Source organism: Rhodnius prolixus, unplaced genomic scaffold (genome assembly GCF_049639745.1).
Source record: "Rhodnius prolixus isolate KJV_2025 unplaced genomic scaffold, Rpr scaffold_7, whole genome shotgun sequence".
NCBI classification, from domain to species: Eukaryota; Metazoa; Arthropoda; class Insecta; order Hemiptera; family Reduviidae; genus Rhodnius; species Rhodnius prolixus.
The window spans coordinates 25,577,985-25,602,329 of NW_027411582.1; the positions used below are offsets into that span (position 1 = coordinate 25,577,985).

Here is a 24,345-nt window from a genome sequence, read left to right on the forward strand (position 1 = left end):
AACTAATGGATCTGTACTCAAGAAAACTATAGCATACTATTCAGCAAAACGGGGTGTGTAAGAGCACAAAATATCATACATATAATCTCTTGTTTAGTGTGGGAATTAAAAGTGCCCAATTTCACAGCAAAACCATGACCCAAAAAAATTTCAACTCTCAATATCTTCTCAACTAATGGATCTATACTCAAGAAAACTAGAGTATACTACTCAGTAAAACAGAGTGTATAAGAGCACAAAATTTCATACAAATGATCTGTTGTTAACTGTTGAGTTATAAGGGCCCCTTTTTACAACAGAATCATGACCCAAAAAAATTTCAACTCTCAATATCTCCTTACGTAATGGATCTGTACTCAAGAAAACTATAGCATACTATTCAGCAAAACAGGGTATGTAAGAGCACAAAATATCATACAAATAATCTCTTGTTTACTGTGGCAATTAAAAGTGCCCAATTTCACAGCAAAACCATGACCCAAAAAAATTTCAACTCTCAATATCTTCTCAACTAATGGATCTGTACTCAAGAAAACTATAGCATACTATTCAGCAAAACAGGGTGTGTAAGAGCACAAAATATCATACATATAATCTCTTGTTTAGTGTGGGAATTAAAAGTGCCCAATTTCACAGCAAAACCATGACCCAAAAAAATTTCAACTCTCAATATCTTCTCAACTAATGGATCAGTACTCAAGAAAACTATAGCATACTACTCAGTAAAACCGAGTGTGTATGAGCACAAAATTTCATACGAATAATCTGTTGTTTAATGTCGGAGTTATAAGGGCCCCATTTCACAGCAAAACCATGACCCAAAAAAATTTCAACTCTCAATATCTCCTTACGTAATGGATCTGTACTCAAGAAAACTATAGCATACTATTCAGCAAAACAGGGTATGTAAGAGCACAAAATATCATACAAATAATCTCTTGTTTACTGTGGCAATTAAAAGTGCCCAATTTCACAGCAAAACCATGACCCAAAAAAATTTCAACTCTCAATATCTTCTCAACTAATGGATCAGTACTCAAGAAAACTATAGCATACTACTCAGTAAAACCGAGTGTGTATGAGCACAAAATTTCATACGAATAATCTGTTGTTTACTGTCGGAGTTATAAGGGCACCATTTCACAGCAAAACCATGACCCAAAAAAATTTCAACTCTCAATATCTCCTTAACTAATGGATCTGTACTCAAGAAAACTAGAGTATACTACTCAGTAAAACAGATTGTATAAGAGCACAAATTTTCATACGAATCATCTGTTGTTAACTGTTGAGTTATAAGGGCCCCTTTTTACAGCAGAACCATGACCCAAAAAAATTTCATCTCTCAATATCTTCTCAAATAAAGGATCTGTACTCAAGAAAACTATAGCATACTACTCAGTAAAACCGAGTGTGTATGAGCACAAAATTTCATACGAATAATCTGTTGTTTAATGTCGGAGTTATAAGGGCCCCATTTCACAGCAAAACCATGACCCAAAAAAATTTCAACTCTCAATATCTCCTTACGTAATGGATCTGTACTCAAGAAAACTATAGCATACTATTCAGCAAAACAGGGTATGTAAGAGCACAAAATATCATACAAATAATCTCTTGTTTACTGTGGCAATTAAAAGTGCCCAATTTCACAGCAAAACCATGACCCAAAAAAATTTCAACTCTCAATATCTTCTCAACTAATGGATCAGTACTCAAGAAAACTATAGCATACTACTCAGTAAAACCGAGTGTGTATGAGCACAAAATTTCATACGAATAATCTGTTGTTTAATGTCGGAGTTATAAGGGCCCCATTTCACAGCAAAACCATGACCCAAAAAAATTTCAACTCTCAATATCTCCTTACGTAATGGATCTGTACTCAAGAAAACTATAGCATACTATTCAGTAAAACAGATTGTATAAGAGCACAAATTTTCATACGAATCATCTGTTGTTAACTGTTGAGTTATAAGGGCCCCTTTTTACAGCAGAACCATGACCCAAAAAAATTTCATCTCTCAATATCTTCTCAAATAAAGGATCTGTACTCAAGAAAACTATAGCATACCTCTCAGTAAAACCGAGTGTGTAAGAGCACAAAATTTCATAGAAATAATCTCTTGTTTAGTGTGGGAATAATAAGGGGCCAATTTTACAGCAAAACCATGACCCAAAAAAATTTCAACTCCCAATATCTTCTTAACTAATGGATCTGTACTCAAGAAAACTATAGCATACTATTCAGCAAAACGGGGTGTGTAAGAGCACAAAATATCATACATATAATCTCTTGTTTAGTGTGGGAATTAAAAGTGCCCAATTTCACAGCAAAACCATGACCCAAAAAAATTTCAACTCTCAATATCTTCTCAACTAATGGATCTGTACTCAAGAAAACTAGAGTATACTACTCAGTAAAACAGAGTGTATAAGAGCAAAAAATTTCATACAAATGATCTGTTGTTAACTGTTGAGTTATAAGGGCCCCTTTTTACAGCAGAATCATGACCCAAAAAAATTTCAACTTTCAATATCTTCTTAACTAATGGATCTGTACTCAAGAAAACTAGAGTGTACTACTCAGTAAAACAGAGTGTATAAGAGCACAAAATTTCATACGAATATCTGTTGTTAACTTGGGAGTAATAAGGGCCCCATTTTACAGCAAAACCATGACCCAAAAAAATTTCAACTCTTAATATCTTCTCAACTAATGGATCTGTACTCAAGAAAACTATAGCATACTATTCAGCAAAAGAGGGTATGTAAGAGCACAAAATATCATACAAATAATCTCTTGTTTACTGTGGCAATTAAAAGTGCCCAATTTCACAGCAAAACCATGACCCAAAAAAATTTCAACTCTCAATATCTTCTCAACTAATGGATCTGTACTCAAGAAAACTATAGCATACTATTCAGCAAAACAGGGTATGTAAGAGCACAAAATATCATACAAATAATCTCTTGTTTACTGTGGCAATTAAAAGTGCCCAATTTCACAGCAAAACCATGACCCAAAAAAATTTCAACTCTCAATATCTTCTCAACTAATGGATCAGTACTCAAGAAAACTATAGCATACTACTCAGTAAAACCGAGTGTGTATGAGCACAAAATTTCATACGAATAATCTGTTGTTTACTGTCGGAGTTATAAGGGCACCATTTCACAGCAAAACCATGACCCAAAAAAATTTCAACTCTCAATATCTCCTTAACTAATGGATCTGTACTCAAGAAAACTAGAGTATACTACTCAGTAAAACAGATTGTATAAGAGCACAAATTTTCATACGAATCATCTGTTGTTAACTGTTGAGTTATAAGGGCCCCTTTTTACAGCAGAACCATGACCCAAAAAAATTTCATCTCTCAATATCTTCTCAAATAAAGGATCTGTACTCAAGAAAACTATAGCATACCTCTTAGTAAAACCGAGTGTGTAAGAGCACAAAATTTCATAGAAATAATCTCTTGTTTAGTGTGGGAATAATAAGGGGCCAATTTTACAGCAAAACCATGACCCAAAAAAATTTCAACTCCCAATATCTTCTTAACTAATGGATCTGTACTCAAGAAAACTATAGCATACTATTCAGCAAAACGGGGTGTGTAAGAGCACAAAATATCATACATATAATCTCTTGTTTAGTGTGGGAATTAAAAGTGCCCAATTTCACAGCAAAACCATGACCCAAAAAAATTTCAACTCTCAATATCTTCTCAACTAATGGATCAGTACTCAAGAAAACTATAGCATACTACTCAGTAAAACCGAGTGTGTATGAGCACAAAATTTCATACGAATAATCTGTTGTTTAATGTCGGAGTTATAAGGGCCCCATTTCACAGCAAAACCATGACCCAAAAAAATTTCAACTCTCAATATCTCCTTACGTAATGGATCTGTACTCAAGAAAACTATAGCATACTATTCAGCAAAACAGGGTATGTAAGAGCACAAAATATCATACAAATAATCTCTTGTTTACTGTGGCAATTAAAAGTGCCCAATTTCACAGCAAAACCATGACCCAAAAAAATTTCAACTCTCAATATCTTCTCAACTAATGGATCAGTACTCAAGAAAACTATAGCATACTACTCAGTAAAACCGAGTGTGTATGAGCACAAAATTTCATACGAATAATCTGTTGTTTAATGTCGGAGTTATAAGGGCCCCATTTCACAGCAAAACCATGACCCAAAAAAATTTCAACTCTCAATATCTCCTTACGTAATGGATCTGTATTCAAGAAAACTATAGCATACTATTCAGCAAAACAGGGTATGTAAGAGCACAAAATATCATACAAATAATCTCTTGTTTACTGTGGCAATTAAAAGTGCCCAATTTCACAGCAAAACCATGACCCAAAAAAATTTCAACTCTCAATATCTTCTCAACTAATGGATCTGTACTCAAGAAAACTATAGCATACTACTCAGTAAAACCGAGTGTGTATGAGCACAAAATTTCATACGAATAATCTGTTGTTTACTGTCGGAGTTATAAGGGCCCCATTTCACAGCAAAACCATGACCCAAAAAAATTTCAACTCTCAATATCTCCTTAACTAATGGATCTGTACTCAAGAAAACTAGAGTATACTACTCAGTAAAACAGATTGTATAAGAGCACAAATTTTCATACGAATCATCTGTTGTTAACTGTTGAGTTATAAGGGCCCCTTTTTACAGCAGAACCATGACCCAAAAAAATTTCATCTCTCAATATCTTCTCAAATAAAGGATCTGTACTCAAGAAAACTATAGCATACCTCTCAGTAAAACCGAGTGTGTAAGAGCACAAAATTTCATAGAAATAATCTCTTGTTTAGTGTGGGAATAATAAGGGGCCAATTTTACAGCAAAACCATGACCCAAAAAAATTTCAACTCCCAATATCTTCTTAACTAATGGATCTGTACTCAAGAAAACTATAGCATACTATTCAGCAAAACGGGGTGTGTAAGAGCACAAAATATCATACATATAATCTCTTGTTTAGTGTGGGAATTAAAAGTGCCCAATTTCACAGCAAAACCATGACCCAAAAAAATTTCAACTCTCAATATCTTCTCAACTAATGGATCTGTACTCAAGAAAACTAGAGTATACTACTCAGTAAAACAGAGTGTATAAGAGCAAGAAATTTCATACAAATGATCTGTTGTTAACTGTTGAGTTATAAGGGCCCCTTTTTACAGCAGAATCATGACCCAAAAAAATTTCAACTTTCAATATCTTCTTAACTAATGGATCTGTACTCAAGAAAACTAGAGTGTACTACTCAGTAAAACAGAGTGTATAAGAGCACAAAATTTCATACGAATATCTGTTGTTAACTTGGGAGTAATAAGGGCCCCATTTTACAGCAAAACCATGACCCAAAAAAATTTCAACTCTTAATATCTTCTCAACTAATGGATCTGTACTCAAGAAAACTATAGCATACTATTCAGCAAAAGAGGGTATGTAAGAGCACAAAATATCATACAAATAATCTCTTGTTTACTGTGGCAATTAAAAGTGCCCAATTTCACAGCAAAACCATGACCCAAAAAAATTTCAACTCTCAATATCTTCTCAACTAATGGATCTGTACTCAAGAAAACTATAGCATACTATTCAGCAAAACAGGGTATGTAAGAGCACAAAATATCATACAAATAATCTCTTGTTTACTGTGGCAATTAAAAGTGCCCAATTTTTACAGCAAAACCATGACCCAAAAAAATTTCAACTCTCAATATCTTCTCAACTAATGGATCAGTACTCAAGAAAACTATAGCATACTACTCAGTAAAACCGAGTGTGTATGAGCACAAAATTTCATACGAATAATCTGTTGTTTAATGTCGGAGTTATAAGGGCCCCATTTCACAGCAAAACCATGACCCAAAAAAATTTCAACTCTCAATATCTCCTTACGTAATGGATCTGTACTCAAGAAAACTATAGCATACTACTCAGTAATGCAGAGTGTGTAAGAGCAAAAAATTTCATACGAATAATCTGTTGTTTACTGTGGGAGTTATAAGGGCCCCATTTCACAGCAAAACCATGACCCAAATAAATTTCATCTCTCAATATCTTCTCAACTAATGGATCTGTACTCAAGAAAACTATAGCATACTACTCAGTAAAACAGAGTGTGTAAGAGCACAAAATTTCATACGAATAATCTGTTGTTTTAACTGTGGGAGTTATAACCCATTTCACAGCAAAACCATGACCCAAAAAAATTTCAACTCTCAATATCTCCTTAACTAATGGATCTGTACTCAAGAAATCTATAGCATACTACTCAGTAAAACAGAGTGTGTAAGAGCACAAAATTTCCTACGAATCATCTGTTGTTAACTGTGGGAGTTATAAGGGCCCTTTTTTACAGCAGAACTATGACCCAAAAAAATTTCATCTGTCAATATCTTCTCAAATAAAGGATCTGTACTCAAGAAAACTATAGCATACTACTCAGTAAAACCGAGTGTGTATGAGCACTAAATTTCATACGAATAATCTGTTGTTTACTGTCGGAGTTATAAGGGCCCCATTTCACAGCAAAACCATGACCCAAAAAAATTTCAACTCTCAATATCTCCTTAACTAATGGATCTGTACTCAAGAAATCTATAGCATACTACTCAGTAAAACAGAGTGTGTAAGAGCACAAAGTTTCATACAAATAATCTCTTGTTTAGTGTGGGAATAATAAGGGCCCCATTTCACAGCAAAACCATGACCCAAATAAATTTCAACTCTCAATATCTCCTTAACTAATGGATCTGTACTCAAGAAAACTATAGCATACTACTCAGTAAAACAGAGTGTGTAAGAGCACAAAATATCATACATATAATCTCTTGTTTAGTGTGGGAATTAAAAGTGCCCAATTTCACAGCAAAACCATGACCCAAAAAAATTTCAACTCTCAATATCTTCTCAACTAATGGATCTGTACTCAAGAAAACTAGAGTATACTACTCAGTAAAACAGAGTGTATAAGAGCAAAAAATTTCATACAAATGATCTGTTGTTAACTGTTGAGTTATAAGGGCCCCTTTTTACAGCAGAATCATGACCCAAAAAAATTTCAACTCTCAATATCTTCTCAAATAAAGGATCTGTACTCAAGAAAACTATAGCATACTACTCAGTAAAACCGAGTGTGTAAGAGCACAAAATTTCCTACGAATCATCTGTTGTTAACTGTGGGAGTTATAAGTGCCCCTTTTTACAGCAGAACCATGACCCAAAATGATTTCATCTCTCAATATCTTCTGAAATAAGGGATCTGTAATCAAGAAAACTAGAGCATACTACTCAGTAAAACCGAGTGTGTAAGAGCACAAAATTTCCTACGAATCATCTGTTGTTAACTGTGGGAGTTATAAGGGCCCAATTTCACAGCAAAACCATGACCCAAAAAAATTTCAACTCTCAATATCTTCTCAACTAATGGATTTGTACTCAAGTAAACTATAGCAGACTACACAGTAAAACAGAGTGTGTAAGAGCACAAAATTTTATACAAATAATCTATTGTTTACTGTGGGAATAACAATGGCGCAATTTCACAGAAAAACCATGACCCAAAAAATTTTCAACTCTCAATATCTTTTCAACTATTGGATCAGTACTTAAGTAAACTATGGCATACTACTCAGTAAAACCGAGTGTGTAAGAGCACAAAATTTCATACGAATAATCTGTTGTTTACTGTGGGAGTTATAAGGGCCCCATTTCACAGCAAAAGCATAACCTAAAAAAATTTCAACTCTCAATATCTTCTCAACTAATGGATCTGTATTCAAGAAAACTATCGCACACTACTCAGTAAAACAGAGTGTGTAAGAGCACATTATTTCATACCAATCATCTGTTGTTTACTGTGGGAGTTATAAGGGACCCATTTCACAGCAAAACTATGACCCAAAAAAATTTCAACTCTCAATATCTTCTTAACTAATGGATCTGTACTCAAGAAAACTACAGCCTATAACTTATAACTCAGTAAAGTGTTGTATATAAGTGAACAATATTTCATGCCAATAGTGAGTTGTTAACTGCGGGTGTTTGTTGTAGGTCAAGGAATATCAATTAGTAAAGCTGCTAAAAAGCACCCAGTCGCTCGAGTTACCCTACTGTACAAAGTGAAAGGTAAATCTACAGTCAGCAGATATCCTATCACTAAAAGCCTTCTACTGATGAGTGTGTGGCAACTTATTAAAAAACTAGATATATCAAACCCTTTCAATAATAACCTACCAGGTAAATCTTGGTAGAAGCATTCTGGAATCGTCATCCTATCATTGCAAGAAGGATAAGGGAACTGTTTCTTGAGCCAAAGTAACCAATACTAGTTTGAGCGGTTTGTGTAATGAAGTTTCTCGATAATTGAATGACGCAGATGCCCTAGAAGGTTTGAATGAAATTAAAACTCTCCGGTAGGATAGTTGTATAAGGGTTGATCGTCAATAACTGCATGAAAATGCGTAATGTTGAAAAATATTACATTATTTAGGTAGGCCAACTTAAAACCGATTGTTATTAATTATGAATAAAACTGATTTTTTTGTTAAAAATCTAAGTGGAACAGTGATTTAGGTATTTTGAATTTTTTAGGTCGTTTCTGGAATATACTTGTTGTCAATCACTGGTCCCAGCCCATGTCAAACACTGGTACCACCGAAAATTCGGTATATCAATCACCGGATCATTGAAATACTTTAAAAAAAGTAATAATTTTTGGTTGACATAAAAATCGAATTCACAGAATACATAATACAATCTAATGGAATGGCACAATTGTACCAACCAACACCTGGAGCCAAAATAACGGAAGATATTCTAAACGAAACTCGAATTTTTTCTTAAGCTCTAAATTACCGGTCCCTTCACCCTATTGTTTTGTGTGAGTGCTTTTTTAAACTCATTTTTCGAAAAAATAAGCATACGCTTAAAAAAACCCTTTAGTCTGTTGTTTATTTTAAACTTCTCTGTCATAAACCTATTTATTTCAAACATTATTCTGAATAAAATTATTATTTAACAGTTCTGAGATCTGAGTATATCTATAGCGATTTAAATCTTTTAAATCTTTAGATCTTTTAAAACAATTCCTCTTTTTTTTGTGATGGTGCTGATTTCTGCCTCGTCAAATTCGATGATAGGGCATGGGTTACAGCTTCGTTGAACTCGATGATTACCCGGTCAAATTTGGAGGTGTTTGGATCTGGCACATTTTTGGTGCGCCAGAACCCCCATTTCCCTACTACTACAATAAAATTTTTTGTCGAGGCGTTAATGTTTTTTATTCTCTGAGTTAATTAATAACGCTTTGACACAAACCAAAATATACTCACTGTAGTCAGACATGAACGTTAATCACTGAAGAAGTCGAGCAGCGCCTTCGGACGACATTTCGGTTAAATTTCGGCTGTTGGCCATCTCTCCCGATTGGCCATCTCACCCGACTTTACCCTATTGCTTTGAAATGCGTTAAATACTGTTACAGTAAGTAAAAAATAGAAAATTGGTAAACTGAAAATACTACCAATGTATACTGTTTTGGAAATTTCAGTTTTGTTTGAGTGTATCATAAGCACTAGTTTGATATTGCGCGATCTAATCTGTTCTCAAATCGGATAAAAAGAAGTAGAAGATGATTGCAGGTAAAAGAATGGGCCCCCCCAAAAAAGTCCTTTACTAAGCATTATAATCAAATAATATCGAATGACAGACCAAGAGATTGGATCTCCAACCCAAAATTTAGAATTTTAACCTGCAGACGGTCCTGTAGCTCTCGAACTTTAATAATCAATTTGCATGCTTTTTACTACTATTTCCCGAGATGAAATAAGTTACATTCTTTTTGGTGAATTTGTTCCATCATGCTTGTGAACTTCGTGAAATGTCTGTAAGGACGATTTCCTGACATGTTGGAGAGCCCATGTCATGATTGACCTGGATGTTGGACGTAATATTATCAGTAGAAGGAGTAATGCGAGCCCCAGTATTGTACTTGTTATTGTAAATACGTACATTCCACATATAGTCGGCCATAATTCTGAATTCTTCATTCGTACAATGGTGGACACATATCTTTAAGTAATAAATCTTAAACCTGTCTGGAGACCCTGCATTTCCGAGCAATTCCCTCTAAATGTTCCTCAGATTCTCAATTTCAATTCAATTTGAACGATGTACACATAAAATGACTGATATTACATTTAAAATAAACAAACAAATAACTTCTCTACTTTAGTTGAAATTACCATGTCACTTTTGTCTTCCATTCAACGATTAATAATTGGATTTTGTTTTATTAAAATCAACAGGTGACATTTATTAACGTCACTTATATTTGAACAGGTTGACCAACTATTACGTCATACAATTTAATGTCTTTTGTCTCTTGACATTTACAAATCTCATTGTTTTTGAAGTTTTTATGAAAGTATATTTCCGCTTTTACCTATTTATTAATTTATTGAATTAATTTATATTTATATTAATTATTCATGAAGTTTATTAACATTTTTTTTGCATAACTTTGATAATAATATACTTAGGAATTTTTAATTAATTTTTTTTTAATTTCCTCGTTATTGTATTTTAAGGCGCTTCAGACATCTGTGGTGATCGGCATCCGGGGATTTTCTCAGTGCACTGCCAGCCTTTGGACAGTGTTCTCTCGTTACAGATAACACTGTCCATTACCGGACAGTGAGCTAGAAGTAGCTCCTAGGTAGAGTGAAAATATAGGGGCCAGCAGCCTGGATTTGAACACGCGATCTCTGCGTTGGAGTCCATTGTATAATAAACACGGAGTTATTATAACTATTTTGTGCGGCATCAACCGTCCTTCATTGAACGCTGATGATATGGCTTTTACTAGCAAGATCGCAGTATAAGTTGAAATTACTCTTATTTATAAGAGTTGGACATAGTTGCTAAGAAATTTCAATTAGTGGTAAACAGCGAAAGTCAAAAGAATTTGGCTGTAAAAGAAGACGAAGTATTTTCCGGAACATGGTGAAGGTTGTAATGGAATTCTATTACGTGAAGAGAATATTAGTGAAGATGCAGGTGACAGAATTACGCCTGGATATTTGTGAGTAAAGATATAAAGAGTCTACCAAACAACACTTCGGTATAGAAGCTACGATATTAATCAATAAAAGATGAAGTTGTGGAGAAAATAAAGAAAATTGTTAAGATGGATATTTAGATCTGTAAAGAAGCAAGCAAGATGGCTACAAAGTTCAGACTAACTGAGAAGTGTATAAGAAGGAATTGGTGAACCAAAAATTGTGGCCTCCCAGTAAAGTTACATTGCAATAGATACGAAATTAGCCCCAGATTGAGGAGACAAGAGGTCCCCAGCAAAGGCTATTCTGGTGCTGAAAAGCCGAGAGGCAGTTCCCTACAGAAATGGTAACAGAATGTACAGAACTTCATGGAAGCCCTGGGGGTTTAGTACTACAAGGGCCGTTAAAAACCTTGAAAGTAAGATCCCAGGTTAATTAAGATTCTATTGTAGTAGATTTTAAATTCAAGTATTATACAGGGTGTCCCATTTAAACGGGTCAATTTTGAAATAACTCTTAAAACGAAGGGAGATTTCAAAAAAACAAACATATTCATTTTGAATTAAATTAATATTTTTTATTTAATGATGTTTTACCTGATTTTTAAGTCCCTTATGGCTTTGAGTTTTGATTTAGCAGAGATTAATAAGGAAATCCTATAATAATTTTAGTTTTTGAAACAGAGAATTAGGGAAAAAGCGACGAAAATTTGATCTTTATGATTAAATATCTCGGCAACGGTTTGAAATATTGAAGTGAACTTAACAGCATTTTTCTTCATTTTTTTTTAAATATTTTTAAATACAGTAGTAAAAAGTGGGGGTAAAACGGAGATCGCCATTTTCTACCCCCTGATTTAAGGGGTAAGGCGGCAATAAAATCGGGAAAACACTAACACCATTACAAACTTAATTTTTTATTTTTTTTTTTTTAAATAAATTTGCGACTGCAACGGTTGTTGCAACAAGCAAGTGTGATGTTATGTAATGTCTTGAATGTAGATTGGAGAAGGCGTAGATCGTGGGGGCCATCTTCTCATCAATCTCCTTGGAGGATTACCTGGTAATGTGGAGGAAGATAGGTGTTCTATGAGAGGGTTAGGATGAGCTGCTGTAGAGGAATGAAATTTTAAGAAACTAGTTTTTGTAAGGTCGTTAATGAAAGGGATGTTGAGGTCATTATGGATGGTGGTGTGGTTAGATACATAGAACGGAGCGTTAAATAGTTTTCAAAGTATTTTTGTGACTGTAATGTCTGGATGCGTAGTGAGTTGGAACGGTTTAGTCGATCCCCATACTTCGATGCCGTATGACCAAATAGGTCGCAGTAACAACAGGTATAAGAGTCTTTTGTATTGTAGGTTGAGTTTAGATCGTTTGTCCAAGTAGTCTGGCGAGAAGTTTTTGTAGCGTTGGGTAGTTTTTTGTCTTTTCGAGTCTAGTAAGGAGGGTTCCATGTTAACCGTTTGTCTAAGTACAGTCCAAGGTAGCGTACCATTACAAACTAGAGAGAAAATACTTCAACACACTTTATGTTCGCTTTTTTTTGACATCTCCCTTCGTTTAAGAGTTATTTCAAAAGTGGCCCGTTTAAATGGGACACCCTGTAAAATTTTTTTAATTTTAAATGGAGTCGTTTTTGAGAAGATTTCAAATAATTAGACCACTTTCAGCATACCGATTTGGTGATATACTTATCAGTAAAGTCCCTTGGTAGCTCTAGTCAGTTTTCAAATTGAACATAAGTGAGACGTCTCGATAGCCGAGTGGTTAAGATACTAGACCCGCAATGCTAAGATGTATTGTTGGTTTAGTGGGTTCAATTCCCGGTTTCCTAGGCCTTGGTTTTTTTATTTAATGGTTTAAAATAATAAATTATACTAATGTAACTGATTTACAGTTTATTTGTTACGCTGGCCCCTCACCAATTCATAAAAACCTGTTTTTCGGACTTACGAAACAAGTGAACATCCATTTGAAAACCATTAATTTTGAAACAGAGAAATAGGAAAAATAAGACGAAAATTTAATCTTTATTATTGAATATCTCGGCAACGGTTTGAAACATTGAAGTGAAATTAACGGCATTTTTTTTTTAAATACAGTAGCAAAAAGTGGGGCTCAAAAGGAAATCGCCACTTTCTACCCCCGATTTAAGGGGTAAGACGGCAATAAAATCCAAAAACACTAATACTATTAGTATGAAAGTCTAGACTGCCATTTGCAATACATTCACTTGTTGCTAGAAAGTAAAATTAATTGTAAAAGTGGAAAGCCATGAATCTTTACAGCAAATAGAATTTCAACCTTCAGCTTTTTTTTTCTTTTTGTTTTCAAATAAAATTAGTTCAGTGAGACGTCTCGATAGCCGAGTGGTTAAGATACTAGACCCGCAATGCTAAGATGTATTATTGGTTTAGTGGGTTCAATTCCCGGTTTCCTAGGCCTTGGTTTTTTTATTTAATGGTTTAAAATAATAAATTATACTAATGTATGTTTTCTATTCGCCTCCGTTCACGACATTTAATTTGATAGCTGTACGTAAAGCGAGCCTGAAATAATTAGACATTACTTAATTAATTAGTAAGGCGCCACGATAGCCGAGCTGTTAGAGGCGAGACCTGTAAAGCAAATATGTATTGTGGTACTAGGTTCGATTCCCGGACTAGGCCTTGGATTTTATTTAATGGTTAATTTGAGAACTTTGCAGTAAAGTACGTTTGCTAGTCGCCTCCGTCCACGATACCTAATTTGGTAGTTGGACGTAATGCCCGCCTGAAAAAATAGGCAATTACTTTACTTACTACTGCTTTACTTAATTAATTAGTAGTAACTGTTTTTCACTAAATCCCTCGCAAGATAAAATCCTAAAACATTTGACCTGACTGGGCTAACACCACCATTGTTCTAGTTATCTCTCTAGATAATGCCATGAAATTTATTTCAAAGCAGAAGTGTTATTTTTTGCTTTCACACAAAGGGTTAACAAAAAAGGGCACTCCAAGATTGGTATAATTCTCCTTAGTAATCCAAAGACAATGTCTTTTTCTATTTTCTTAATGCTTTTCTTAAAGTAATATAACCTTAAGATAGACATAAGTAGAATGACGCAATACCCTATATAAGTGCCTTTGTAAAGAACTTTATTTGCCCTGAGTTCTTTAAACCCTACCATAAAATAACAGTTATTGTTATTGCAATAAAAAAAGGTTGAAAGTTAAAAGGGAATATATTTCTTTCTTTACTTTAGTCTACTTCAAGTAAGCGCCGATATATAAAATACAAAAAAGTAATTTGTTTAAACTTTGATTAAATGAAAAATGTCTACGAATTAATCTAAAAATTTGTTATTTTTCTTTCTGTATAATTTACGGACACATTGGTGGAAAGGTCACTGATTAAAAACTTAACAACACCGGTTCTTCGTAAAATTAACATTTTATTTTATGCAAATTAAGTAAAACATAAATTATTTACCAGTGCCATTAAGATATAACTGCTATCGTCTGGTAAAATTCTTTGCCCCATTCTCTTGAAGTAGGTAAGTTGATACTGTGGTGTTTTATCATTTAAACTCCCTTGACTTCCACTATCTCTTGGAATTCTTGTTTAGCAAACGAAATTAAATCTACCTTAATGAATTTAATGAAATTTTTGTGCTATTTTTTTATTCAAGAAAAGCTGATAAATTTTGAGCGTTCAATATTTAATTTGTTAAATCTTGCGCGTCCATTTTATTGTGAGATTTCAATTTATAAAATCCATTTGTTAAATTGTAAATTGAATTTTTTACCGGCACTATGTTAATTTTGTAGGCTTGCCCTTTTCAAAACATGGGTCAGCCCATGGTTTGACAGTCACACAATCCTACAGGCAAATTCTAGCTCATCATCGCACGTAATCATTCTCATTCAATGTACACTTTTTATGTACTGAGGCCATTTAAAGGAGCCACCAATTGATCACAGTGGATTGGACTTTATGGACACTTTTTCTGTTCTGAGGCCACTTAAGGGAGCCACCAATTGATCACAGTGGATTGGACTTTATCGAAACTTTTTATGTACTGAGGCCACTTAAGGGAGCCACCAATTGATCACAGTGGATTGGACTTTATCGACACTTTTTATGCTCTGAGGCCACTCAAGGGAGCCACCAATTGATCACAGTGGATTCGGCTTCATCGACACTTTTTATGTTCTGAGGCCACTTGAGGGAGCCACCAATTGATCACAATGGATTGGATTTTATCGACACTTTTTTATGCACTCAGCTACAATCTAATCTACACTATGTTGCTTTCCAAATTTCCAGTATAAGTGAGTGCACTGTTCAAACGGTGGTGCCAGAGATTTCAAGAGGGAGACTTGAGCCTTGAAGACAAAGAAGGCCGTGGAAGAAGTTCTGCCCTTGATGACTGTTGTTCTCCGAGCTTTGGTGGAAGAAAATCCTAGAACAACTGTTCCAGAGAACTGGCAGGGAAACTCGAAGTCAGCAAATCTTTCCGTCGATGACCATCTCAAGGCGATTGGGAAGGTGAAAAAGCTTGAAAGTTGGGTTCATCACACATTAAACGACCGCCAAAAAGATCAGCGGTATGAAATTTGTGCTGCACTTCTTTGCCGAAAATCCTTTTCTGTCTCCAGAATTGTGACTTGCGATGAAAAGTGGGATCCTCTACGGGACAACAGCAGACGCTCTGGACAGTGGCTTGACAAAGGAGAAGCAGCACGACATTTTCCAAAGCCCCTAAATCATCCAAAAAAAAAAAAAATAAATTAAAAAAAATGTGATAGTTACTGATTGGTGGGATTCATTTGGTCTGATTCATTACAGCTTCTTGAATCCTGGCGAAACCACCATATTGTAACCAAATTGACGTAATGCATCAAGAAATTGGCAATAATGAAGCTATCTTTAGTCAATCGAAAGGAGGCCCATTCTGTTGCATCACAACGCTCGGCCCCACATATCTCACGTTTGACTTCCCGAAAATTGTTGGAGCTTGGCTAAGAGACTCTGCCACACCCGCCCTTCTCACCGGATCTCTCGCCTACTGATTACCATTTTTTTTTTTAGACACCTGGACCGCTATTTACAAAATAAAAGATTTATTGACCAAAGAACATTAGAAAATGCGTTTTTTGAATTTATAAATTCTAAGGATTCCAAATTCTATACAGAGGGTATGGAAAAGTTACCCACACGTTGGCAGAAATGGATAGTAAGTAATGCGAGACTATTTTGATTAATAAAAACAGTTATAAATCATTAATTTTTTTTTTTTTTTCTTTTAAAACCATAAACCTGCATTATTTTCCGGACAAACTAATGTTTAAAGAATAACGAGTTGCTTAACTCTTCATCGCTTCAGGCGTGAAGTTCTTGAAGATAAAAACAAAAAGAAAAAGTAGATAATACTCGTATTTACCTCAGAAAGGTTTTGTAAACGTGAAGACATGAGATACTTGAAGTCACCTGCTTGTCGTTGTAAAGATTACGGATTCTCTCAACATATTCAGCACATACTATAACAGCTAAAGAAATGCTTTGTTTTTCTGGTAAAGAAGCTCGTTTTATTTTTCCTTGTTTTCACAGTTTACAGCGTTTGCTCTGTGTTATTGTGGTGCTGGAGTAATACTCTAAACATCGCTAAAGTCCCAAAGAACGTGCAGTGGATTTCAAAAGATGTCTTTTACTAAACGACGCATGCATTTGTATTTTGCGCATAAAGATCGTTTACATAAACAGTATCATTTAAACAAAATGGTGGGTAATAATCGGATAGAGTTATTTGAAACGAAAAACCAGTTCCTGTAGCTTAAAGAATGTAGACCAATGGTCACATTTCTAGTTACCGTTATCTTATGGTTTTTATTTGTAACAAAAATATTGTGATTATCTATTGATTTTAATCCCGTGTAAACAAAGTATTGCATAATACTTCTCCAAAACGCTGGCCTTCTAAATTAAAAGCTCAGACAAATGAATTAGCCTAATTCTTATTTTAGTCGAGACATCGGCGTTCATTTTATACTTAGTACAATTTCTATGTGGTGTTTGCAACTAAAAGTGCAACGAAATGTAATGCTTTTAACAAATTAAGGAAAAACATTTTGTGCTTAATATTAACTTAAAATGTTGATAAATAAAAACACAAAAGTTAAATAAAATGAGCTGCAAGTTGAAGTTATTGTAATTAGTTTAAACAATGTTGATTGATTGATGAAAACGCCTTACATTAATACTCTTATTAAATCAATGAAAGATAAGCAAAAGCAACAAATTCCAAGCAGAGAGAAGTATGCTTCAATAAATAATTGAGCTAAACAGAAATAGACGTTCCAAAGTTGACTGTGCAGAGCGTGATAAGAGCGGTAAAGGACGTTTAGGTAAGTGGCTAGATCCAGCGCCATATTGCTGCTGCATCAGTAACCTAGGTCAGCACCATTAGTCTGTCGCAGGATAACTCCTTTTGCCCTTAGTCTAGAGGTCCTTTTTTTTTTTACTTTCAGCGTGTCTTCCCTTACAAATGTTTTATTGACAAGAAGATGGGTTGTGAAACCTACTTTAGGTTTTAGAAAACATAGAATATTTAGCTAGCATTTCTTTTACAATTTATGTATTTATTTATTTATACGAGGTCTGTAAATTAAGTAATGAGACTGATTTTTTTAAAAATTTTTTATTCAAAAAGAATTACAATTCTATATTGTCACCTTCAAAATAACTTCCTTCTGAAGCCACACAGCGCTGGAGACGTTTCTTCCACTCCTCATAGCAGTGCTCGAACTCCGATACTGGAGTAGCCTTCAGCTGGTCGGTTACAACCGTTTGAATGTTTTCGACTGTCCCAAAATGAGTTCCTTTGAGGTGATTTTTCCAACTTCGGGAAGAGAAAAAAAGTCACAAGGACTCAAGTCAGGCGAATAAGGAGGCTGAGGAGCCACAGAAATGTTTTTACTGGCCAAAAACTCTTTTATTGAAATTGCTGTGTGACAAGAAGCATTATCGTGATGCAACACTCACTAGTTCTTGATGTTTGGTCTCACACGAATGACCCCTTTTTCGAAGTTTTTCAAGAACCTCTCGGTAAAAGTGTTGATTGACAGTTTGTCCTTGAGGTAGAAACTCTTTGTGGACGATTCCGTGGATATCGAAAAAACCAATCAGCATGCATTTGATCTTCGACTTCGCCATACTTGCCTTTTTTCAATTTCAAAAAAAGAGAAAGACTTCAAAAAATAAATAAATTAATAGTAGCATTCTGCAGGCGTGTTTTTATTATGCTTGGATATTCGGTTAGTTATCATTTGTCTCTTGGGAATGTAATAATTGTGAATAAGCAGGGCTGAGGGTTGGTCTAGTGGTCAAGAGTGTGGCTTTGTGTGTGTGAGATCGCCAGATCGAATCCCGTGTATGGCTACTTTTTATTTGTTAGAAAAAATTATTTACAATAAATATTTGCTTCCATTCCCGTCCATGACACCTAATTGGTAGTTGGGCGTTAAACCCCGCCTGAAAAAGTAGGTGATTACTTTACTTTACTGGTTTTTAATAAGGAAAAAGAAAGTTGCTACTATAAGATAGCATCGAGTTGTACAAAAACTGAGATATCTCATTAGGATTTTCGATGTACCTGATAACCATGGCTGGATTCATCTTATTATGGATCAGTTAAGAATTTTTTTTCGATTTTATTAGAACTTTTAACAATACTTTTTCTTTTGTTTTTTTGTTTGTGAAGGTATTACCTTGTTTTGGCGCACAGACCGGGCCACAAGCTTCAGGCAGGCTTGGCAACTGGAGATCAGAGAGAACGTGTAATGGTAATGAGACGTGCCAGGAGACGTTATTACCAACTTCTGTCGTCATATCAACCACCAAACCGTCTCCGCCGCTGCTCAATGTAGGTATTTTATTTGGATCTATCTAAATTTGTTTTTGTTTTTTTCCATTTATATTTGATTGAGTTGTTCTGCATAGGGGCATCTTGAGGCCCTGAAGGTAACCCATCCACCCAAAAACCATGTCTATCTATCTAAGCTGTACTCTCCTTATTTCCTGGTCCAGTAATTATCCACAGAAATATTCAAAACCAAACTCACACTCAGGAAAAATGAAGAATTAAGATTATAGTAAATATCACCCACGATAATTTTATTCCTCATTATTTCTACCAATTCCTCTTCTTGTCTTTGATGTCACCCATAATCTTGGGATGTAACGATAAGTGTAACCCTACTTGCAAAAACCATTCTCTACTTAACAACTTAGGAAATGAACAAGCTAGGGCTACAGATCTAGACGGTCATTACTAAACTAACCAATCTGGATTTTATGGATCAAATTAATCCAACTACTGTAGCCTCCAGACTACATCCATGTTCTCTATCTGCCTGAAGTAAAAAACAAAATAAGATACCATTGATTCCAAATCACCCTAACCTCACAAAACTTAGAACTTTCAAGGAAACCCTACAGTTCTTTTTTCAAAGATGAAGTCATGACTTGTTATATGTTTCTTAGTCGTCTAAGAACAGGTAACAAGTCCAACCTAAATAGAACTCTGGCGACAAAACTTACCAGTTTAAACGTCTTAATTTACATGCGAGCATTCTGTTGCATTTAATTAGTTAGAAATGTTCTTCAGTATATATTATATCTGCATTATTTATTCTTAAGGAGTAGAAGCTGTCGGACAGGTAACTTTAACTGCACGATAATGTACTGTAGACAGAATTTGCTTTAGTTTGAATTGGAGGCCAGCATGCCGCACTTGTTCAAAGCCTTGAATTACGACCACGAAAACACCCAGAGTGATAACAATAAAAAAAAAACTTTATTAATTGGGTGTAGTAGGCAAAAATAATTAATAATAAGGGAAGGGATCAGCTAAGTGGTTAGAATGATGGATTCCCCGTGTATAATAAATAAAACCCGCTCACTGATATATATTATATATACAGGGTGTTCAGCATAAGACTACGGTAACTTCGGGAGGCGATTCTGGGCATCATTTGCAACAAAACATTCCATATAAACTATGGCTCGATTCGGCTCCGTTTTATAGATATTTTTAATTTTATGTTTTTTCAAGGTGTTACTACTTTTTAGCAAAAAGTTGTCTATATTTCTCAAACTATTAAAGCTACAGCTATTTTAATAAACTCATTAGAAAGAAGGTTAAATTTCCTTTTAAATAAGCTAATTTGTATTCCAAAATAATAACATTAAGTATTTTACTTTGTGGCCCAAACATAAGAAACAGCAAGTTTCTATTTTTTTTCAAAAACTTTGACTTCAATTTTCTCAAAAACATTTTATATGAAAAAACCGTGCACTATTCAGGTAAAACATCTACATACGATCACCTTTCGAACGGTATACAATAATTGGGGTTATGTTAAATATTGATGCAGAAATCTGTGAATAATTGCAAAAAAGTAGGCCTCAAAACATGATTCTGATCAGATACGTATATTCTTATGGTAGGTAAATTCCTTTCATAATGCCGACGCTGTTTTGAGGCCTACTTTTTTGCAATTATTCACAGATTTCCGCATCAATATTTAACATAACCCCAATTATTGTATACCGTTCGAAAGGTGATCGTATGTAGATGTTTTACCAGTATAGTGCACCGTTTTTTCATATGAAATGTTTTTGAGAAAATTGAAGTCAAAGTTTTTGAAAAAAATTAGAAACTTGCTGTTTCTTATGTTTGGGCCACAAAGTAAAATACTTAATGTTATTATTTTGGAATACAAATTGGCTTATTTAAAAGGAAATTTAACCTTCTTTCTAATGAGCTTATTAAAATAGCCGTAGCTTTAATAGTTTGAGAAATATAGACAACGTTTTGCTAAAAAGTAGTAACACCTTGAAAAAACATAAAATTAAAAATATCTATAAAACGGAGCCGAATCGAGCCATAGTTTATATGGAATTTTTTGTTGCAAATGATGCCCAGAGTCGCCTCCCGAAGTTACCGTAGTCTTATGCTGCACACCCTGTATATTTATTAGGCGCAACGGTAGCCGAGAGGTTTAGAAGCGAGACCTGTAAAGCTAATATGTACGTATTGTAGTACTGGGTTCGATTCCCGGACTCGGGCCTTCGATTTTCTTTAATGGTCAATGAAAGAAATTTACAGTAAAGTAGGTTTACTAGTAGCCTCCGTCCACGACACCTAATTTGGTAGTTGGACGTAAAGCCCACCTGAAAAAATAGGCATTACTTTAATTTAAAATATTAATATTAATTAATTATACTTTACTATGCATTCTACAACGTCTATAAAGGTGTTGAGTATTAGAAATTTATGTAAATTAGAAATAACATTGAATTCAAAACATAATAATCCAGCAGAATTGGTAGGTGGGTAAAATGAAAGGCCACTGCGCATACTAAGCAAGTGCCGGAGATAATGTTGAGCATAAATCCAATCTGATCACTCAGGTGGTTATGCATGGCGAGATATTGATCACTACAATTATCTAGACGATGCTATTTTACTGACAAGAATATAGCATTTCCATCACGAACAAATATTATTTAAATTACTCTCCATAAAGATGAATATATTTTAAAAAATCTTTGAAAGCAAATTGTAAGTTTTAAAATATTATCCTCTTTAAGACTTTTATATCATTGTTATCAAAATAATATCTGCTATGTGCAAAAAGTATAACTTTGAAATGTTGAATAAAAAACGTTCTCCTGTAAAATTTTATATGAAGCAGATTTTTGAAAACTAACTTAAATTTAATGTTATTTGTGTTTCACGTTATGTTATTTGATTTTTAGGTATTCAAATGTAATTATTTATTTATTATTAACAAATTAGTGTAATTTGTGCACATAGTAGATTACGAGGGACGTTTGAAAAGTCCGTGCAAAGTCAGAGAGATAGCACTACTGGCGCGTATCGAGGTTATGTTTAGTTAGTAGCATCTCTTGGAAGAACACACACCAAGTTTCAGCCAGATCGGTCTATTTCTTTGTGTTTGGCATTCGTTTGAATCGAGAAAGTCGAGTGATTTTCAAAAAATGGACGAAAAAGAATTTCGTGTGTTGATTAAACACTACTTTATGAAAAGCAAAACGCCTCAGGAGACTAAAGAGAAGCTTGATAAACATTATGGTGACTCTGCACCTTCGATTAGAACAGTTTATAAGTGGTTTCAGAATTTTCGGAGTGGCCATATGGGCACAAGTGACGCTGAACGTTCTGGACGCCCTGTTGTGGTTACTACTCCAGAAATCATTGATAAAATCCATGATATGGTGATGGAAGACAGAAGAGTGAAGGTGCGTGAAATTGCTAGTGCTGTGGGCATCTCGAATGAACGGGTACATAATATTTTGCATCAACATTTGGACATGACAAAGCTATCCGCAAGATGGGTGCCGCGATTGCTTACGCTTGACCAAAAACGAAATCGTGTGAAGTGTTGCAAGGACGGTTTGCAGGTGTTCCAGAAGAATCCGCAGGACTTTAAGCGTCGTTTCGTCACTGTGGATGAAACATGGATACATCACTACACTCCTGAGACCAAAGAACAATCTAAACAATGGGTTACCTAGGGGGAATCTGCGCCAAAAAAGGCAAAGACCGTTCCTTCAGCCGGAAAGATTAAGGCGACTGTCTTTTGGGATTCGCAAGGAATAATCCTCATCGACTATCTGGAAAAGGGTAAAACTATTACAGGTGCATATTATTCATCGTTATTGGACCGTTTGAAAACCGAGCTGCAAGAAAAACGCCCACGATTGGCCCACAAAAAAGTCCTTTTCCATCACGACAACGCACCAGCTCACACCTCAGCAGTTGTGGTCACAAAATTAATGGAAATAGGGTTCCAACTCGTTTCACATCCCCCCTATTCTCCAGACTTGGCTCCCTCGGACTACTATTTGTTCCCCAATATGAAGAAATGGCTGGCGGGATAAAGATTTTATTCAAACGTGGAGGTGATTGCAGAAACGAATGGCTATTTTTCAGACTTGGACAAATCCTATTATTCGGAAGGGATCAACAAACTAGAGCAGCGTTGGACGAAGTGTATAAGCCTAAAAGGAGACTATGTTGAAAAATAAAAAAGGTTTACCCCAAAAAATTAAGTAGTTTTTATTTTTGCACGGACTTTTCAAACGACCCTCGTATATATGGTTAATTATTGGCACATAGCAGGTATTAGTGAAAAAAAATGTCTAATTTACATTAGTATTTTTATTATTGTTGAATGAAAATACCAAAAACTGGCATTAATTAGACTTATACTTTAAACAATCATAAAATGTTTAAGTTCCTGTAACTGATTGAATTTAGATCGAGTTATTTCCAATTGGCCGTCAATGTTGAAGATTCAGGATTCCCTCGAGGAAGATGCCTTCTTTGAGGAAGTATTGTATTATCATGTGGATGGCGAAGTCTGAAGCACATTTAACCATTAGACCTGTATAAAAATACCTCTGATATCATACACAGGGTGGGTTCACCCTGTTTTTACCAGCTCTGATAGACTGAAAATTGGTGGTTAGATGCTCTGTAATCTTATTTGATTACGTTAGTTTTCTTAGTTTTTATTCTGACAATATTCTGGCTGATGCACATAGCATATTTAGCGACCACAGTACACCTTATAATTGTTTAGAGTCACATAGCAGTCTTTTTATTAGGTTTGGGTACCTGGTCATTCAGGACATAAAGGAAACGAAGTGGCAGATTTATTGGCCCGGGAAGGCTCTGCGGGACACTTCTTTGGCCCGGAGCCCTAATTTAGGGTCTCCAAGTGTCTTAAGACTGCGGCCATTAAACTATGGGTGCAGAATAGGAGTGGTGGCTTGCCTCCACGGGGCAGAGAGACAGGCGAAGGAGTTCATTAAGGGCTATTCGCCACAGCTGACTGCAGAATTAATCCGCCAAGGCCGTGGGGCTATCAAGGATAATTGTAGGCCTATTAACCCGGCCACTGCAGGCTCAGAAAAACACATGCATCGCATGGGCCTGGCAGATGATAGGCCTTTATAGGTTCTGTCAGGAAGAAGAGGAAACGGCACTGCACGTGTTGTGTCAGTGTGAGGGACTTGTCGGGCTAAGGATGTATTACTTCTCGGGGAGCCTGTGAGCTATACCCAAGAGCCGCTCTCCAGCATCAATAGTCTGACTAAAAGGACTGGTCTGGAGGGTGAACTTTAGAGTGAGGGGAACCACAATAGATCCAAAGAGGTCGC

At 35.2% G+C, this 24,345-nt stretch overlaps 1 protein-coding gene across 2 annotated transcripts in view; it reads left to right on the top strand.

Annotated features, from left to right (window-relative positions):
* The window catches only part of LOC141447249 (prolactin-releasing peptide receptor-like), a 383,052-nt gene that overhangs the window by 286,545 nt on the left and 72,162 nt on the right, over nucleotides 1-24,345 (top strand). For both annotated transcript variants that reach the window (XM_074114571.1, XM_074114573.1), the window contains exon 5: nucleotides 18,854-19,015. In XM_074114571.1, the coding sequence (XP_073970672.1) occupies nucleotides 18,854-19,015 (162 nt within the window). The remainder of the gene's footprint in view (nucleotides 1-18,853; nucleotides 19,016-24,345) is intronic.